Source organism: Schistocerca serialis, chromosome 12, assembly GCF_023864345.2.
Source record: "Schistocerca serialis cubense isolate TAMUIC-IGC-003099 chromosome 12, iqSchSeri2.2, whole genome shotgun sequence".
NCBI classification, from domain to species: Eukaryota; Metazoa; Arthropoda; class Insecta; order Orthoptera; family Acrididae; genus Schistocerca; species Schistocerca serialis.
In genome coordinates, this window is record NC_064649.1 from 109,932,246 (window position 1) to 109,951,364 (window position 19,119).

A 19,119-nucleotide genomic window follows, 5' to 3' on the forward strand; every position below is an offset into this window, starting at 1 on the left:
GAAAGTCATCTGCAAGTACTCTTGTGTTTCAGGTTCCGCCAACCTTCTCAATGACATTCGAAGTCGTTTCTCATAATAATAAAATCTCTCTTTGTAATTATTACGTTATGTTACTCACTCCAATCCAAAGAATACTATATAAGAAAATTACTTCAATGAAAAGGTGATTGATTTTTCGACTACTTCCTGATGGGAATAAACTAATTGGAGACAAATTTAAATTCAGTGTCTCTACAGACGACAAGAGCTACTGAACTAACATTTTATATGTGCTGTAGTACGCCATTAAGCTTACAGAATATGTGTACAACTTTGAATCCTGCGTTCTCGGTACAATATGTGATATTGGTGACACTTAATACTAAAGCCCCTCCAGAATTTAGTGTTATTAAACTTGCAGGGACAAATAGATGCTAGCAAGCTGTTAGTAAATGTGCTTGGGACAAGCTAACGTCAGAAAAGGAGAGATTTTATTCTCGGCTGTGGAGAAAGAGATCAACACAGACTATAGTTACCTGTAGTCTATGGATAAAAGTAACCGTTGTAGCTAATGTCTGTGGCGGAAGGAATATGAGGCATGTAAACAATAAATAATATTGTGAATGCGAACATTACTTTCCCAGTTATGGAGCAGGAGGACAAAGTGGGGTGTATGGAAGCAGAAGCACTGAAAAGGAAAGAAAGGTTGAAGCAATTGAAGAGGAAACATGAAGAAGTGAAGGATGGTACAGCGTCAGAAGAAAAATCGGAATCAGTTTCTGTTCTTCCAAAGTAAGTGCAACTAAATGACCTATAACGGAAGGTATTGTTTATGTGCTATCATTAATTTCTGTCATGGTAGAATTTCAGTTGCTTTATAGTAAAGTTTGTAGTTTACTGTTTCATACATCTGTTTACAGAGAGGTGAAGAGATGCTCTTGTACTTGCTGTAGTAAACCCCCATACGTGAACTTGTTATAGGCCGAAATTCCGAAGCTATCGACCCCAAGATGAAACGTTGAAGGAAAATGTTGTTCCTGAAGCTAAACCCGGAGATGTGGAGGAGGAAGTAAAGGATCAATTGAGCTCTGCACATTCGAAAGTTGTCATCGAAGAGTTGGTAAGTTTTATTTTAGTTTGTGAAGTACGTCAAATGCACACAGTATATTACGTATCCGCAGGGGTCGATTTTAAGACAGGGTTGTCATATTTTTGGTGACTCGTAGATGTCAACGCTAGTAAGGTTTTTTCATTTGTCACGACACTTAATTACATGCAACTTACTTTTTAATACTCATAAAGGCATATATATATATATATATATATATATATATATATATATATCCTATAATCGTATAGAAAAGGTTTCGCTTGTATGATACGTTGCAGTTTGTTTACAATTTTTTTTTATTTTTAAGTAAATGTTTTGCTGTTGGGCTAAATAAGTTTACAGGTGTCCCCCCCCCCCCCCCCCCCCCACCACCACACCTTTAGAGGAGTGCAGTCATTTAAAGCTTTTACTAAACAAACTGTAAATAATAATCTTCAAACATTTCTCTTTTTGCCTTGATTGATGCAAAATTTAGGAATGAACACCAAAGTGCTTCTTTTTGTGCTGCATAAGGTAGCCCTAAAGTAAAATTCATCTGTGAACCTTACATGTTTGCAATCCACAAGTGTTATCTAGGGTCAAGCTACATAGAAACTAAAAAGGACATTAAGTTTCAGGATTGTTGGTCAAAGTACAGTGGACAAGTATATTCAGAATTTTCTCATTGGTGATGTTCCAAAATTTGTAACTAATTATTTTGAGTTTTAAAAGCTATCATTATACGTCCATATGTAATGTCATTATTTACAGGATGTTTTCCATTTAGAAAATATTATTTTTTGGAACATAATTTGAAAAACATAAAGGTCGGTATGTTAAGGGATTGAATCAAAATGTAATTATGATTTGCCACAGTGCCAGTTTGTGCCAGTATGCATGGAGCAGAATTGGGGACTGAAGTGAGACTGCTGCACGGACAGATGGTATCACCTGTTGTTTATATAAAATCTTGTGGTTTTATTGTTTTGATTATGAGAAATTATGTTATGAAAACCTGAACTTCATAATGGTGCCATGTAAAAAAATGATTTCTCATTGCAAGTTTTGTCACAAGTTTCAAAAATCTGTAGCTTGGGGGCAAAGGAGTGTTGTTTGGTTGATGAGGTGCATCCCAGCTCCTGACATTTTAGAAATTAAGCATTTGGCACTGTTAATGTTGAAATGTTATCTGAACCTTGGTTGTGTTGACAGAATGATACCAAGTACGCATGTTATATGGGAGGCTTTTTTGTTTTGTCACGTAAAGCCTGTTTCTTTCATTGGTATGTACAGCAATTTTTACACAGTTTGTGTTTCACTACAGTAGTTGTATTCCATGGATCCAACAAAGAGTGGTCTGTGAGATGTGGAATGAAGTCATGATTAAATGCAATGCAGTGAAATGACATTACATTATTGTATTAGTCCAGGTTTCCACATGTAACCAAAGTGACACTATTTGATCATCATTCAGGTGGTGTCACTGAAGTGCATGTGGAAACATGCAAAATCCTGTGGTGTCGCTCGAATTGTCCCACTAATATTTGAAGTTGCTTAAACTTTGTGATGCGACTTTTCAGTACGTATCACCTGCTAGGTAGAGAGACTACATGATATAACATCTCCATGATTACTGCTAGCTAAAGAGACTACATAATGTAACCTCTCCATGATTATTTCATTCGGCTGCCAGTTTGTGGCTGAGTTTTGAACCACCGCCACTGTACTCTGCTTTTAGTTGAACACTTGTCCATAAAATTTGAGAAAGGAAGTAACCAAATATCTGGTAGCAGTGTAATTTCAGCTTGGTTGTAACTTTAAATAAATAAACATGAATATTAAATCATCAGATATGTTAGTGTCTTTTAGCACAGTTGGTCAAAGTATAGCTTCAAAGTGATACATGTGATGTCTTATTTAACAAATTGATGTGGGGTGCAAGAGTTAAAATATTAGCATTGAAATGAATCTTCAGCTCGCTGTGGAGGGTGTCCAACACATCACACAACTAGTTAGGTGGTTAGTTTACATGTTCCCTGGATTATTTTGCATGACAGGTTGTAATGATTTGGAACAATTTATTTTACATTCACATCTCAAAGAACTTCAAAATTCTGCTTTTGGATCATAATATATGTCTACATCTATATCCATACTCTGCAAACCATCATGAAGTGCATGGCAGAGGGTACTTACCATTGTACCAGCTATTAGGATTTCTTCCCATTTCTTTCACATATGGAGCCTGGGAAGAAAGATGTTTGAATACCTTTGTGTATGTCCATCTTAAAGTGTTTGCCAGTTAAGTTTCTTCAGCATCTCTGTGACTCTCTACCATGGATCAGACCTATCTGTGGGTATTCATACTGCCCTCCTCTGTATATGTTCAATATCCCCTGTTAGTCCTGTTTGGTATGGGTCCCACACACTTGAGCAATATTCTAGAAGTGGTCGCATGAGTGATTTGTATGCAATTTTCTTTGTAAACTGACTGCACTTCCCCAGTATTCTACCAATAAACTGACATGTACTACCTGATTTAGCCACAACTGAACCTATGTGATCATTTCCCATTAATATTCCTACAAAGTGCTACACTTGCGTACTTAAGAGTTGGTTGATTCCAATTATAGTCATATGGTACTATGTTTTTTTCATTTTGTGAAGTGCAAAATTTTACATTTTTGAACATTTAAAGCAGATTGCCAATCTTTGCGCCATTTTGAAATTTTATCAAGCTCTGACTGAATACTTATGCAGCTTCTTTCAGATAGTGCTTCTTTATAGATAGCTGCTTCATCTGCAAAAATCTGAGGTTTGCAAGGTTGTTAGTATACAGCATGAACAGCAAGGGTCCCAACACACTTGTCTGGGGTATACCTGAATTTACTTTTACATTTGATGATCCAAGATAACATGTTGTGTCTGTCCTATCAAAAAGTCCTTAATCCAATGACACATTTCACTTTATACCCCATATGATCATACTTTTGACAATAAGCATAGGTGTGGTACTGACTCAAATGCATTTCAGAAATCAAGAAATACTGCATCTACCTGCCTGTTTTGATTCAAAGCTTTCAGTATGTTATGTGAGGAAAGTGAGAGTTGGGTTCCACATGATCACTGTTTTCAGAATCCATGCTGGTTGGCATGGAGGATGTCATTCTGTTCGAGATACCACATTGTGTTTGATCTCAGAGTATATTCTAATATTCTACAACAAACCAGTGTCAGTGATACTGAGTGGTAGTTTCTTTTAGGGGGATGTGACCTATGCCTTTTTCCAGGAATTGGGCACTTACTTTTTTTGTCCGAGGGACCTATGATGGAGAGGGCCTAACTCGACAGCAAATACAGTATAGAATCTGATGATTCCACTGGGCCATCGAGCTTTGATCAGTTTTAATGATTGCAACTGTTTCACAACAGCACTGATATGAATACTGATTTCACTCATCTTCTCAATGATATACGGATTAAATTGGGACAGTCCTGGGTTTTCCTTTGTAAATGAAAATTTGAAAATGGAGTTAAGCATGGACTGGACACTAACTTCGGCACCACTAAAGGCCTTTACATATAACAAGTATTTCTTTGGATTTTGTGAAGGATCATTTGACAATATTCTACTATGGTAGTCATTGAAGGCTTCATGTATTGATCTCTTGACAGCCAAACGTGTTTCATTCAGCATCTCTGTATCTATAGCCGTATGCTTTGTTTTGCATCTATTATGCATTAATCTGTTTTTTTAGTAGTTTCTTTTTAGTGACTGTATGCCATAGAGGTTCCCTCCCATTATGAACTGTTCTACTGGATACATATCTGTCCATTGCATGGCCAACTGTTCTTTTAAACTTGAGCCAGAGTTCCTATACATGCTCATGTCTTGGAAGTTTCAAGCTCCTCTTCTTGAGATACGACATTACTGATTTTTTGTCTAGTTTACTGAACATATAAAGCTTTTTGCTTTAAGTTGTCCTTTGTACTTTGGTGATCATTGTTGCCACAACCGTGTCATGGTCACTGGTACTGGTTTTGATATGGACATCCTCAAAGAGTTCAGGTCCAATTCTTGCCATTAGATCCAATATATTTCCATCATGGGTGGGGTTCCAAACAAACTGTTCGAAGTGATTTTCAGAGAAGGCATTGAGTTAGGTTTCACAGGATGTCTCTCTCACCCACCACTAACAAAACTGTAATTTTCCCAATTGATTGTTGTATGATTAAAGTTTCTACCAATGATTACAGTATGTTGGGGAACTTATGTAAAAGTGAAATGGAGAGATGATAGATAATCACCAGAAGTGAAACATCAGAGTGTCACTTTTAGCTTCACTTGACCAAATACTGCATTTCTACAGTAGGAGTTGTATTTTTTAATTGAGATCAGCACACAATTTGACAAATACTTGAAATTTACTTTTTTTTCTTCAAAAGTGCTCAACAAATGAATCTTTGTTTATAAGTGGTACTTCCTTTATAAGTGTGTGCGTGGTGCCCCTGTGTTATTTCTGTGCAAAATGCTTAGAGATGAAACAGTTATGTTTTTTTTTCCTTCTATTTATTGGACTCTTAGCTGGATTCTAATGCCATAACCTCAATGATAGCTTTATTGTCTGTCCCAGAAATCTCGGATTGTTTTATCTCATAAACAGTGCCACTGGAATTTTGACAGGTTTACATAGAAACAGCAGCACATGTTACCACTGCAATAGCAGCCATTGTACCACTTGCTGTGGCATTAATTTAGTCACATATGAAAATGCAGCTTTACAGTGTTTGTTTTAATTATATGTGAAACTAAAACATTAAATTTAAGAGTTCCTGGTACGATACTCTTCAGTTAAGTATGAATTTTGCCATAGAAAGTTGCCGAATTGGTCTCAAACACCGCTACATTCTCTACGTGACATTTCATGTGCTGTGGTAGGTTGTTGACTATATGTATACTCGTGTATCTAACTCTTTCCTGTACTGATGTTAACCCCATTAGGTCTTTGTGGAGATTGTGTTTGGTTCCAGGCTTACAGTCATGCATTTCACTATTTTTTGTGAAAAAAGGAGTATAGAGAATGGCAAAGAACATACATTCACTATATGTATTGTGAAGCAGTTTTTTTTTTTTTTTTTTTTTTTTTTTTTTTAAGAGGTCTCAAAAGGATGTTCTTGATGATGTCGTTGACGACGACGATATTTGGTTTGCGAGTTTCTTAACTGCACGGTTATCAGCACCTGTACAAATTCCTAATCTTTTCACTATCCAGTCTCACCAGTTTCCCGAATGATGATGAAGTGATAAGGTCAACACAAACATCTAATCCCCGGGTGGAGAAAATCCCCGACCCGATGGGGACTCGAACCTGGGACCGTGTGGTCTGAAGAATGTTCCTGAATTAACACCAAATATACACTGTCTGATGGAAAAAGTGAGGCACCCAGATGGGGGGGGGACACTGTAAGAATCTTTTTTGTCCCAGTAGATGAAATGGTTTGTTTACTGAGATATCGTGCATAGTCACTGGCTGGGTGCAGCTGAATAGGTGCACTGCTTCCCTGCTCCCATATTGTTACTGCTTGCAGTAAGTACTGCCACCATTCTTGCTGCTAGCCTAGCAGCTGCCATTGAGAGGCAGGGAGGGGCGAGGAGTGGTTTTTTTTTTTTCCCCTTATTCTCAGACTGTTGACACAGCGGCTGGAGACGGCAGTCATGTGTGCATAAGTTGTCTGAGTGATTGTGTGAGCGTGTGTGCGCTCTCATTTTCTGACAAAGGCTAGGGCCCAAAGTTTGGCTGTGAGTGTGTGTTTCTTTCCTACGTGCCTGCCAGCACCTCAGTGATCATCCTTACTGTGAGTTTTACCTATATTCATTTGTGTGGATTCTCAGAGTATTTGTGCAAGTTATCTGTTTCATGGATTGATCACTATGGTCTCATTTTATAAACATGTTGTTTGTGACATTTGAATGACTGGCTACGTGTGTGGGATTTTGCAATGGGCCAAAACCATAGGCCATTTCTCCCAGTATCTCTTAATGGATCAGGCCTGCCGATCTGAAGCCCATCGTTTCTCACTAATATGCAGGCCCTGCCCGTCGGATCTAGTCTCACCGATGTGTCCACGTCAGGTCTGTCTGTGTGTGGTGTAATGCGATCAGGTTTTGTGGTTTGTCCATGGACGCAGGACTGCAGTGCTCCTTGGCAGGCCAGAGGCCATGGGCGATGGATTTCAGGAATTGCGACTGTCTCGCCACAAATCTCCAAGCAGGCTGGGAATCGAATCCAGGCCTGCTGTGTATTAGGCAAACATGTTATAGAAGAGCTTCTGTAAAGTTTGGAAGGTAGGAGACGAGGTACTGGCAGAAGTAAAGCTGTGAGTACCAGGCGTGAGTCGTGCTTCGGTAGCTCAGATGGTAGAGCACTTGCCCGCGAAAGGCAAAGGTCCCGAGTTCTAGTCTGTCGGGCACACAGTTTTAATCTGCCAGGAAGTTTCATATCAGCGCACACTCCGCTGCAGAGTGAAAATCTCATTCATGTTACCACTCAGCTAAGCAAGTGGACACACAATACCTCTAAATAATAGACATAGCACAGTGGGTAATAACTGACAATAATGAACATACACTACTGGCCATTAAATTTGCTACACCACGAAGATGATGTACTACAGACGTGAAATTTAACCGACAGGAAGAAGATGCTGTGATATGCAAATGATTAGCTTTTCAGAGTATTCACACAAGGTTGGCGCTGGTGGCGACACCTACAACGTGCTGACATGAGGAAAGTTTCCAACCCATTTCTCATACACAAGCGGCAGTTGACCGGCGTTGCCTGGTGAAACGTTGCTGTGATGCCTGGTGTAAGGAGGAGAATTGCGTACCATTACATTTCCGACTTTGATAAAGGTCGGATTGTAGCCTATCGCGAATGCAGTTTATCATATCGCGACATTGCTGCTCACGTTGATCTAGATCCAATGACTGTTGGCAGACTATGGAATCGGTGGGTTCAGGAGGGTAATACGGAACGCCGTGCTGGATCCCAACGGCCTCGTATCACTAGCAGTCGAGATGACAGGCATCTTATCCGCACGGCCGTAACGGATGGTGCAGCCACGTACTCGACGACGAACCTGGGTGCACGAATGGCAAAACATCATTTTTTCAGATGAATCCAGGTTCTGTTTACAGCATTACAATGGTCTCATCCGTGTTAGGTGACATCGCGGTGAACGCACATTGGAAGCGTGCATTCGTCATCACCATACTGGCGTATCACCCAGCGTGATGGTATCGGGTGCCATTGGTTACACGTCTCGGCCACCTCTTGTTCGCATTGACGACACTTTGAACAGTGGACGTTACATTTCAGTTGTGTTACGACCCGTGACTCTACCCTTCATTCGATCCCTGCGAAACCGTACGTTTCAGCAGGATAATGCACGACTGCATGTTGCAGGTCCTGTACATTCCTTTCTGGATACAGAAAATGTTGCCCTGGCCACCACATTCCCCAGATCTCTCGCCAATTGAAAACGTCTGGTCAATGGTGACCAAGCAACTGGCTCGTCAAAATACCCCAGTCACTACTCTTGATGAACTGTGGTATCATGTTGAAGCTGCATGGGCAGCTGTACCTGTATACGCCATCCAAGCTCTGTTCGACTCAAAGCCCAGGCATATCAAGGCCGTTATTACGGCCAGAGGTGGTTGTTCTGGGTACTGATTTTTTCAGGATCTATGCACCCAAATTGCATGAAAATGTAATCTCATGTTAGTTCTAGTATAATATATTTGTCCAATGAGAACCTGTTTATCATCTGCATTTCTTCTTGGTGTAGCAATTTCAATGGCCAGTAGTGTTATTGAACCAAAATTTTATTGGTGGTCACCTATAGTGTTGGTTTATATTTCTTTCCAGAGGGCCACTTCTTTCTGAGCTTATTTCTGAAATCGGTGAAGATATTTTAAAACTGTCTTGCGAATCCAAGGAAATGCATATTTTTGTCATCAAATGTCTTTTGTTTTCTTGAAGTAAAATAACAGCAGTGGTCTCAATGGAACACACATACCGTTTGGCTTTCTGTCTCCATCTAAAAACAGTTCATTATAAAAGATGTTGATGTTAGTACTTAAGATTTTTGCTCACGCGTTTATAAATACAGAAGTGCCTACATTTTTTTGTCAACTTATATCTTTACTCATCCTTGAGATCTCAAAATTTGTCAGGGAAAACTGGTGAAACTTGTCTGGAAATCAGAGAATTTCACTTGGGGAAACTCATGGCAACCGTGGTTACTCTGTCGGGTGCCACAATTCTAATGTATTCAAACATTCCAGATATTTTTCTACTCATCTGCATTAATTTACATGTATCTACATTTAGAGCAACCTGCCGTTCATGACACCAACTAGAAATTCTCTGCACGTTATCTAGTGTCTTCCTGTGCTTAGTCAACAGTGACCCCTTCCCGCACAACACAGCATCGTTGGCAAACATCTGCAGATTGATGCTCACCCTGTCCTTCAGATCAGGGAATAAGAGCGGCCCTATCACACTTGCCTGGATCACTCCCGATGTAACTCTTGTGTCCGATGATCTCTCGTTATTGAGGACAACGTACTGGTTTCCATTATGTAAGAAGTCTTGGAGCCACTCTGGTATCTGGGAACCTAACCCATATGTCTTGCATATCTAGTAACCTGTTCCATATGCTTATATTTTCGTTAACAATGTGCAGTGGGGCACCGTGTCAAAAACTTTCCGGAAAGCTAGGAATCCGGAATCTATCTTTTGCCCTTCATCCATAGTTCACAGGATATTGTGTAAGAAAATGGCGAGCTGAGTTTTACATGAGGGATGCTTTCAATACCGTCCTCATTCGTGGACATAGGATTCTCGATCCCAAGAAAATTTATTGTATTCAAACTGAGAATATGTTCAAGAATTCTGCAGCCAACTGATGTTAAGGACATTGGCCTGTAATTTTGTGGGTCTGTTCTTGTACCCTTCTTATACGAAGGAGTCAGCTGCACTTTTTTTCCCATTTGGTTGGGAGTTTGCACTTAGATTGAGATTTGCGATAAATGTGAGCTAAGAGAGGGACCGTTGCAGGAAGTGCTGGTAGGTGGATTGGTCAGGTCTTGCAACTGGGTCTTCCACAGGGATATGATCCCCGTGGTAAGGGGTTAGGATCGGTAGTGGCACATGGATAGACTAGGATACTGTGGAGGTCGGATGGGCAAAGAAACACTATTTTAGGAGGGGTGGGAAGAATCTTGCGTAGGATGCCCCTAATTTCACGGCACAATGATAGATAATCAAAGTCCTGGCAAAGGATGTGGATGTGTGAGGTTGCAGCATGGGAAATCTGTTTGTGGACTAGGTGTGGGGGGATAGTGCCTGTCTGTGAAGGTCTCTGTGAGACCTTCAGCATACTGCACAAGAGAGCTCCCATCACTGCAGATACGCAGTCCCCGGTGGCTACGCTGTATGGGAGGGACTTTTTGGTGTGAAAGGGATGAATGCCAGGCAGTGCCGATTCCTCTTCTCCCACCTGTACGCTATTATCCCTCCTCCTTCCCCAGCCCACTCTGAGCTCTTCCCATTCAGTGTGTATCTTTTGCAGTCTGGCTGGAGTGGCCGAAAGTAGCAGTCATGTATGTGAAGTGTGTTTGTTTGTCCGAATGTGTGTGCATTTTTCTTTTCTGAAGAAGATTTTGGCCGAAAGCTTATATATGGTAGACTTCTCATCATGCCTGTCTGCAACTCAGTGTGTCATCTTTACAGTGAATAGCTATATGCCCTTCCCATAATATTGTTGTTGCTATTATGTTTGCGTGCATTTGATCCTGCAAATGAAGAGTTTTTCTCCCAAAATTCGCCTAATATGTGGAGTTTGTTGTTACTGTAAATATTTCTTCAGCATTTCAAATGGAAACACTGTTATATTACTGACTGTACAAATCAGCAATTATGCTGTCATCGTTTCCCAGTACTGCCCATGATAGATTTTACTAACAAACCTTTTAAAGTTAGGTAGGTTTTAGCGTATTGGAAAGCTTGCCGTTTGAATAAAATCATGTTAGGTACAACACCAAGTCACATTGTAAAATGAAATAAACCAAGTCAAGAAGTGAGGCTTCCATTTATAAAACATTTCTTTGGTTAACAAAAAAATTGTAATCAGTTGCCTTCTGTTTTGATAGTTTTATTTTACTTTTACCAATTAGATAGTAATTTAATGTAGCAGTAACGGAGATGGATGTATGGAACAGTATGTGAAGTACGGGGAAGGTACACTTCGTAGACTGAATCAACAGATCTGTTTGGTTTGCACTGCATTCTTTATTGTGATCTTGTAGCAGTGGAGAGAAGTGTACGTTCTTTTACAAGATGTGCACCTATCCTTCCCAGCAGTGTATATTTTGGAAGAAATGTGGTTGGAATTGTGAATATGATTAGATTGCAGCAGCACAATTTATTAGTAACAAATGAGAATTTGTGCCGCACTTGGACTCGAACCTAGATTTCCTGGTTTATGTGAGCAGTCGCATTACACTTCGGCTACTCGAGGACACCTGCAGGGCCAACCCAACTCTCCGTATGTCACTGAGAGTCTACATCCTGCACTCGCTCAATTGCTGTGATTCCTGCGCAGGGATATACATTTATTATTATTGTAGTTGTCTGTCTAGGCATGTAATACCTTTTGCAGTGTCTTGTGTTTTTCAGTGTACTATGCAGTGATCTTCGGGCATGCATGCATTTCTGAAGGACATTGTATAGTACATAAAAAAACACACATTTGCAAGGAGTAGTATATTTTTGTTTAAAGCAAACATAGAACTTTGAAGTGCTCCAATTATTTCTTCCTGTTCTCCAATTAATTCTCTATATATAAAACATGATGTCCTGACTGACTGACACATCATCGCTCAGCCCATATCTCTAAGGACAGAAGCCTTAAGTTTGGTGAGGGTATGGGTCTTATACTGTAGGCATCATTTAAGAAGGGATTGTCTGAAGTTCCACTCCTAAGGGATTGAAATAAGGGATGAAAGGCTTTTTTAACCCTTTGTTGCCTGACTGGTACTTATAAGTACCAGTAAGTTTTGACTCTCATTATTTTCTCGTGGTGCAGTTTCGTGATCTGAGAGCCTGTCGGTACGTAACAGTAACTCTGCTCTACTGTTTCATAGTTGTTATTGTGCAATACATAGACCTCTCTGGCGGTCAGAGCTTGAAATTGTTTTTCGTGCGCTGCTGTGAAAACAGAAGATTGTATGTGCTTGTTTCCATGGTGTTGCCTGAATTTGTGCGCAATTTATTGAAACTTCCATTGAGTTTTCCATTGTACGTACTTACCCTCTTTGTTTTTTTATAACAGTTTGAAGCATTAAGTTACAAGTGAATGAGATAAAGTGGAAAATATAAGGCGGACTTATTAGTACCGTCAGGTTGTGCGAACACTTTATTGTAGCAACAACGCATTACCTCTCACTAGTTGTTCTGTCCAGTTTTTCTCACACAGAAATCTGTAAATACATTTGCCTGTGGAACAATTAGAAAAAACAGGGAAGGTTTGCCAGGGAATTTACCTAAAGAAAAATGTCTAAATCAAATCACAGAGTGTCATCTTTAGAACTAACAGTATTTCAATGGAAGAAAAATAAAGTAGTGTATTTTGCGTCAAACTTCCATAGCACCGAACAGAGCGTAGTGACAAGAAAACAGAAAGATGCAACTAGTATGACTATACCATGTCCAGTTATTGTATGTGATTACAATAAAAACATGGGTGGTGTGGATCATGCAGACAGATTACGTTCAACTTATGGTTTTGACAAGCGATCAAAGAAATGATGGCACCGTCTTTTCTGAGGAGCAATAGAAATTGCTTTTGTCAATGCTTACGTCATTTTCAGTGATCTACATGGGGCACTGCCACTGCTGGAATTCAGGCGTGCTGTGGCACTAGGGCTAATGAATGAACAGCAAGTGCCAAATCTCAAAAAGAGAAACTCTGGTAAAGATGAAATAACTCTCCCAAAGAGAAGGAAGGATAACTTTTCTGTTCCGAAGGATGTACGTCTTGGCAACCGAGGAAACCATTTTGTAGTGTTCAGTTGTAAAAGAGGACGATGCGAAATGTGTCCAAAAAATAAAATTCAGTCGAGACCACATTCACAATGTAGTACATGTAAAGTGTATTTGTGCTGCAATGAGAAAAAGAACTGTTTCCTACAATTTCATGAGGTATCACTAAATATGTGATATGTATATACTGTCAAAAATGTATAGCCAAGTTACTATGTATTGTGAAGTTGCTATAGAATAAATTTATGCGAAATTTAAAAAAAAAATTCAGAAATATCATATTTCTGTTAATTTTCTAATGTAAAAATATTTAATATTTATGTGGAATAAAGTACAAGTTATAAAAATTGGAGTATTTTTCTGCGCATGTTGTGATTCTGTCCATGGAGTCTGACGGTACTTCTGAGTACCAGGAGAGAAAAAAGTTGCAAAAAATAAAATAAAATTTTACAAAAAATCCTACCATCATTTGAGGCCACAATAGCATAAATTCTGCAAAGAAAATGTTAAAAAGTAAAAATTTTCTTATGTCAGGAAACAAAGGGTTAAAGTACACCAGTGTTAAGGGAACTTTGAAGTTAGAACTACGAAAATTGGTATTTGGTTTCTTAGACAGAAAACAAAAAATGTTTTTCTGGAAATTCAACCACTGGGAGGTAAAATAGTGGGTGAAAGTTTTTTGAAAATAATTAATTACTAAAGAACTACTAAACGATTTTTAAGACTTCGTCTATGACAATTTGTATTTGACTTCTCAGTTACCAAAAAGAAGAAAAAAAAAATGCTTTTCATTGTTTCTGGCAATTCAACCTCTAAGGGAGTGTAATAGGGGATGAAATTTTTTCATTACATTAGAAAAATTTTGAATCTAAATTTATGAAAATTGGCGTTACACTTCTGAGTTAGACATAAAGAAATATTTGTTAGGATATGAAAATTGCTATGGAAATTCCCGGCAGGAATGCAAAAAGCATGATTAACAAAATACTTTTTACTACAATTACCAGAATTACTTTTTGGTCAGAAGCACATTCAGAATAGAATTAGCGTAAAAAGCTTAGGTGTTGCAAATTGTGAATAACTTAAAAATTTTATTAAATAAAAATGAAAAAGATCTCTGCAGGCCATACAGTCTATGCAAGTAAAGCAGTAGGTTCTAAGCTAGTTTCAATATAAAACAAAAGTGAACGCATGTCAAGACAGACAACCAGTAAGATACAAATTAGTCTTGAATAATCACATCTTGGAGCAAGTAAAACTAGTAGAATGCGACATCTCTTCCAAATATAACCATGATGTGGACCAGAAATTAAATAAATGTACATCCATATATGAAACCATCATAACATGTTTGCAGAATAAAGCCAGGAAAGAAACCCAGCTGAAGTTTTATGCATAATAGGAGTACCAACCCTTATTTATGGAAGTGAAGTATGGGCAACAAGAATTCCCCAAGAAAGTAGAATACAGGCTCAAGAAATGATCAAAAAAGAAATTAAGATATAACTTAAGATTTAGGAATATATAACATAAACGAGAAAAAGGGAAAAGAGGAGAAAATGGAAGGGACATGTAGACCATGGATGGAGAGAGATAGTCCCAGTATAGGCTCTAAATTATAAATGCACTGGGAGAAGTAGTGTAGGAAGACCATACAAGAGATGGATACTGTATCAGGCAATTGGCCTAATACATGAAGTAAAGGAGAAGAAGAAGAAATTTGTTATCACAGGCATCACTAGCACACATGAGAAAAGACCGTGAATAATAATCAGTTATGAATGTTATGCTAACTTTGAAACATTTGTCACAGAACCAATGGTGACAAATGCTACACTGAATACCGTTCATCACTTTCTTGTTAAAATTATTGCAGTTGTTCACACTTTGATTCATTTTTAGTGGTGCAATTTTCACTTTCTGACTTTATCATGTGGTGCCATCTAAATTAGGTCACCGACTGTGTGCACAATCTTTTTCCCTCTTTTTATAAAGTGCTTTCACTATCAAATATTTGATTCTGCCACTTTATTGAATATTGTTGTATAAAGAAACTTTTTTCCTCCAGTGGATAGTTTTGTCCATTCAGTTTGTTACCTCTGTTACCTTTGCAACTATTGCCCGGATAAACCCTGTACACTGATGCAAACGTGTGTTATACTGAGTGGGTGCCACATGAAAATTTTTTTCGTAGGCTCATCATAATTGCATTGACAGCACTTAAATACCCCAGCTCCCCAACATTTTAATTGTGACAGTGGCAGTACATTATAAAGTGAACAGGAGTAGAGAAAAGAAATTTTATAAAACAGAGGAGAGAGCAGAAACTTCATAACTGTTCAGCGAAGCATGTGACAGATGAGCTAGTTCTTTTTAGGTGCAATACAAGGTGTTGAAGTCATTGCTCAATAAAAGTGGGCCACAGCTCGAAACTCGTCATTTCTGAGCTGTAACTCAATTTGGTACCAGTAAATGTGTATCTCCAGCATAGTGTGAACTGTGGCTAGCAGCAGCTCGTCCTCTACTGCTGTGTCCTGCTACTAGTGCAAGTGAGTGTGTGGAGTGTAGTGTTAAATCAACCGCCAATTGTATAAGTGTGGACTGGCCACTAGAGGCTGCCGATAGGAAGCATGCACACGGCACAATCTCCGCTGCACTGTCTGCCGGTGAGTGCATTTATATTCACATGGAGACAGCACTGACTCACTCTCACTATGTTCTTTTAGTTTGTACCTCTCACATCAGATGCTGTGTGTGTCATTTATGTTGTACCTTCTGTATAAAGTCAAGTCTACATCTATACTCTACAAACCACTGTGAGGCGCATGGCAGAAGATATGTCCCAGTGTACCAGTTATTAGGGTTTCCTCATGTTCCATCCACATATGGAGCACAGGAAGAAAGATTGTTTTGAATGTCTCTGTGCATGCAGTAATTATTCAGATCTTACTATCATGATCACTGTGTGAGCAATACACAGGTGCTTGTAGTATATTCGTAGAATCATTCTTTAAAGCCAGCTATTCAGACTTTCTTAATAGACTTTCTGGGGATAGTTTGTCCATTTGCAAGAGTCTTCCAGTTCAGTTCCTTCAGTATCTGTGCGACACTTCCACAGGCTAAGCTAACCTGTGACCATCCATGCTGCCCTTCTCTGTATACAATCAGTATCCCCTGTTCGTCCTATTTGGTGGGGGTCTAACACATTTGAGCTGTGTTCTAGGATGGGTCGCACGAATGATTTATAAGCAATCTCCTTTGTGGACTGATCCCACTTCCCCAGTATTCTACAAATAAACGGAAGTCTCCCACCTGCTTTACCCACAACTGAGCCTATGTGACCATTCCATTTCATATCCCTACAGAGCATTATACCAAGGTATTTTTATGAGTTGATCGATTCCAAGTGAAGTGCACAATTTTACATTTCTGAACATCTAAAGCAAGTTGTCAGTCTTTGCACCACTTTGAAATCTTATCAAGATATGGCTAAATATTTATGCATCTTCTTTCAGCTAACGCTTCATTATAGATAACTGCTTCATCGGCAAAAATCCTGATGCTACTGTTAATATTGTCAGCAAGGTCATTAATATACAACATGAACAGCAAGGATCCCAACACACTTCCTTGGGGTATGCCGGAAGTTAGTTCTACATATGTCAGTGATTCTTCATCCAAGATAACATACTGTGTCCTCCCTATTAAAAAGTCCTCAATCCAGTCACAAATTTCATTTGATACCCAATATGATCAAACATTTGAAGAGAAGTGTAGATGTGGTACTCAATCAGATGCTTTTCAGAAATCGAGAAATACTGCAACTTACCTGATTGCCTTAATCCAAAGCTTTCATCTTCACATGACAAAAGTGCAAGTTGGGTTTCAAATGATCAACGTTTTTGGAATCCATGCTGATTGGCATTAAGAGGTCATTCTGTTCAAGGTACCTTGTTATATTTGAACTGAGAATATTTTCTAAGATTCTACAACAAATTGATGTCAAGGATACTGGATGGTAGTTTTGTAGATCACTTCTACTATTTTTCTTGTAGACATTTGTAACCTCTGGTTTTTTGAAGAACAGGGCATATTTTTTTTGTTCAAAGGATCTAGGGTAGATTATAGGTAGAAGAGGGACTAACTCAGCTGCAAATTCAGTATAGAAGCTGACGGAGATTCCATCAAGATCTAGATCTTTGTTCAATTTTAATAATTTCAGCTCTTTCTCAACACCATGTGTGGAGTCGCAAAAGACTTATTTCTGTTACTGTCAAAGGTTCATGAATAAGGCCATATTTGTGTTACTTGGATTGGTTTCGTGTATTTCTTGGTTACTGCAGCTACACTGGTAAGGTTTGTTGTATTAATAAAAGCAATCATGACTTGCAAAAGTGAGGTGTGGCTTGCAGCTCCTTAAGTCAACTCAGCTAGCTTCTCAGCACTGGAGAGTGACAACTTCTGTGCCATCACAGACTTAGTGGCAATGTTTCCTTCAGAAAGAAGAGTGAGTTATAAAACAGAGACTGTGGAACCTCAAAATAAAGATCTGCCATTAAGTGGATGAGAACTGGCAACCTCTGCAGCACTTAACACCACTCAGTCACCTTATGCTGGCATTGAAAAATATGTTATTCTATTTCATGTCTGAGGAAAAATCATTTGGTGCTTTTAAATAATAATTTAATTGAAGATTGTTTTATATAACAATAACAAAGAATAACAGATCTATGATGTGCAATCATCTTTAGTCCGCCTAAATCTTTGGTCTTTCTTCAACATGAGTTTTCTTTTTTTCTTTTCTGTACATAACACCCCTAACTGTAGTTGTTTAGTTTGTTCTTCTCTCCTTGCACCGCAAGCATGTTTGACGGTTTTATCATAAGCAATCTATGTACTTATAAAGCTCTATTTGTATATCACATCTTAATCTACACAATTCCTCTGTAACAAACATTGGAAATTCCAGTTTGGAATATCAAGAATATTAGGAAAAGGATAGGTTGATAGTCACCGTAAAGATAACCTGTTGAGTTGCAGACAGAGGCGGTCGAAAGACTGTTGCACATAATAGTTTTTGGATGAAGCCTTCTTCAGCGTGTGTGTCTGTGTGTGTGTGTGCGGGGGGGGGGGGGGGGGGCTCTTTGGTGAATAAAACATTGGCCAAAAGCTATAATGCATCTGCAATTCGATGGGTCATCTTTACGATGACTAGCAATCTATGCTTTTCCTAATATTGTTGATTACTCTGTATTTCACACTTACGTTTTTGGCATGGGCTTCATACAGCTACTTTTACAATTTTTCAATCTTTTCACTTTTAGATGTTTTTGTTGTTGTTGTTGTTGTTGTTGTTGTTGTTGTGGTCTTCAGTCCTGAGACTGGTTTGATGCAGCTCTCCATGCTACTCTATCCTGTGCAAGCTTCTTCATCTCCCAGTACCTACTGCAACCTACATCCTTCTGAATCTGCTTGGTGTATCATCTCTTGGTCTCCCTCTATGATTTTTACCCTCCACGCTGCAATCCAATACTAGATTGGTGATCCCTTGATGCTTCAAAACGTGTCCTACCAACCGATCCCTTCTTCTAGTCAAGTTGTGCCACAAACTTCTCTTCTCCCCAATCCTATTCAACACCTCCTCATTAGTTATGTGATCTACCTATCTAATCTTCAGCATTCTTCTGTAGCAACACATTTCAAAAGCTTCTATTCTCTTCTTGTCTAAACTGTTTATCGTCCATGTTTCACTTCCATACATGGCTACACTCCATACAAATACTTTCAGAAACGACTTCCTAACACTTAATTCAATACTCGATGTTAACAAATTTCTCTTCTTCAGAAACGCTTTCCTTGCCATTGCCAGTCTACATTTTATATCCTCTCTACTTTGACCATCATCAGTTATTTTGCTCCCCAAATAGCGAAACTCCTTTACTA

General features: G+C 38.9%; 1 protein-coding gene across 1 annotated transcript in view; it reads left to right on the plus strand.

The window, feature by feature from the left end:
• The first annotated feature begins 273 nt into the window (after positions 1-273).
• Positions 274-19,119, plus strand: part of LOC126428444 (coiled-coil domain-containing protein 12) — a 29,547-nt gene continuing 10,701 nt past the window's right edge. Inside the window, exons 1-2 of the mRNA XM_050090377.1 lie at positions 274-771; positions 961-1,099. Of these exons, the coding sequence (XP_049946334.1) occupies positions 626-771; positions 961-1,099 (285 nt within the window). The 5' untranslated portion in view covers positions 274-625. The remainder of the gene's footprint in view (positions 772-960; positions 1,100-19,119) is intronic.